This window comes from Sinocyclocheilus anshuiensis, unplaced genomic scaffold (assembly GCF_001515605.1).
Source record: "Sinocyclocheilus anshuiensis isolate Anshui unplaced genomic scaffold, SAMN03320099.WGS_v1.1 scaffold874, whole genome shotgun sequence".
Classification (NCBI taxonomy): domain Eukaryota; kingdom Metazoa; phylum Chordata; class Actinopteri; order Cypriniformes; family Cyprinidae; genus Sinocyclocheilus; species Sinocyclocheilus anshuiensis.
The window spans coordinates 255,278-257,233 of record NW_015538065.1 but is presented as its reverse complement, the minus strand read 5'-3'; the positions used below and the strand labels follow the sequence as shown (position 1 = coordinate 257,233).

The 1,956-nt window shown below is 35.4% G+C and overlaps 1 protein-coding gene across 1 annotated transcript in view; it reads left to right on the top strand.

The window, feature by feature from the left end:
* LOC107683564 (tRNA methyltransferase 10 homolog A-like) overlaps positions 1 to 1,956 on the top strand; it is a 5,513-nt gene that overhangs the window by 1,368 nt on the left and 2,189 nt on the right. Inside the window, exons 3-6 of the mRNA XM_016479639.1 lie at positions 434 to 596; positions 794 to 865; positions 961 to 1,035; positions 1,481 to 1,630. Coding sequence (XP_016335125.1) covers positions 434 to 596; positions 794 to 865; positions 961 to 1,035; positions 1,481 to 1,630 — 460 coding nt within the window. The remainder of the gene's footprint in view (positions 1 to 433; positions 597 to 793; positions 866 to 960; positions 1,036 to 1,480; positions 1,631 to 1,956) is intronic.

Here is a 1,956-nt window from a genome sequence, read left to right as displayed (position 1 = left end):
GTGTAATTTGAATATTATTTATATGCTATTATAGTATTTATTAATATTTTGAATGAGCTTTTATTTGTATATTTTACGTTTTAATTTTAGTTTTGGTTATGTGCCTTTGTAATTTTTCATATTTTTTGTAATATTTTTTTTATGTAGTTTTGATTCATTTTTATTTCAGTTTGTCATTTTATGTCAGTTGTTTATCAAAGCAACATTTCTAATGTTGGAAGAAAAAAACATTTTTGGTTTTGTTCTAGCTTTGTTTCAATAATATTTGATTAAAAATGTATAAAGTTTTAGTCACCAAAAATTACACTGCAACTAAGCATTCAAAATGATGAAATGCATGGTAAAACTTTTCTCTGTTATTACATGGTCAAGCAGTTCCTGCTGATAGTCTTTTATTTAGTATGTGCTTTAATTCTCACTTGTTTATGTAAAGACAGAAGCGGAAAGAGAGAAAACAGCAGAGGAAACTGGAGAGACAAGCGCAGGCTGAAGACGGAGTGGAGTGGACAGGAAAGAAGCGTTTGCGCAGGTCAGCAGAGCCCAGCTCTCTCAGACTGGTCATAGACTGCAGCTTTGATAACCTCATGGTGCTCAAGGTAAGACAAAGCCCAGTGCTTTTTAATTGCCATTATAATAACATCAACGAGTAAAAGTCATCAGTTTAATAAATTTGTATGAAGCATCGCATTGTTTACAGAATCAAATGTATGACTCACAAAAGCACAAAATTACATCTTTAAAGTTCATCAATCTCTAAATTTAATCAAGCTAACATTGTTTTCATAATATGTAGGATGTAAAGAAACTTCACAAGCAGATTCAAAGGTGCTATGCTGAGAACAGACGCACATTGCATCCTGTACAGGCAAGTGTTTCCTTCAAATAGATATAATAAAAATGTGATCTTTAAGATCAAAAGTAGGTGAGCGTTCAGTTAACACTGCCGTTTCACATTCTCAGTTTTACCTTACAAGTCAAGATGGTCAGTTAAAGCAAGTCATGGACGAAATTAACAAAGGCTGGGTCAACTGGAAGGTAAGATGGGAAACGAATGACACTACCAATAAGAAATCTTACAAATATTGATCATTTTGTTCACGTTTTTAATGTCACTTGACAGCAAATGTGATTTGCTGTTGTGAAAAATTGATAAAATCAACCTTTTTTTAAAAATAAATGAATTGTACTGTATATTTTTGGCTTGTGTGTACAAAATGCATATCTGCAACTGGCGTTTTCAAGGATTTACATGGATTTATAATAAACGTATAATTCAATGCTCCTCGTATGCTTTTGTGTTGACAATGTTTTGTACATTGTTGAGCCTATCCATCACCCACACAAGAAAAATCTTTAGTTCTTCTGCACAAATCATGAGTCAAAGTTTGCAGCAAAAGAATGAGTATATTTGAGCTATGGATGTTGGATAATGGAAAACGATGCCTTTAAAGCATCTCATCTAAATTTCAATGTGGTGTAGGATGTCCATTTCAAGCCTGATGCGTTTCATGAAATCATGAAGAAGGAGGACCTAGTCTACCTCACCTCTGATTCACCCAATGTGCTACAAGAACTCGATGAGGCCAAAGCCTATGTGATTGGAGGTCTGGTGGACCACAACCACCATAAGGTGAGTGACTTAATAGAACTACCCTAAACTGTTACTGGGGAAAACCCTTTCAAAAGGTATTAAAGGGGTCATATGATGCTGCTAAAAAGAACATTATTTTGTGTATTTGGTGTGATGAAATGTGTTTATGCGGTTTAAGGTTCAAAAAACACATTATTTTCAACATACTGTACATTATTGTTTCTCCTCTATGCCCCGCCTTCATCGGCCTGAAAAAGCGAGGTGTGCTCTGATTGGCCAGCTATCCAGTGCGTTGTGATTGGCCGGATACCTCAAGCGTGTGACGGAAATGTTACGCCCCTACCATACTGTGATGCCGTCTCCCG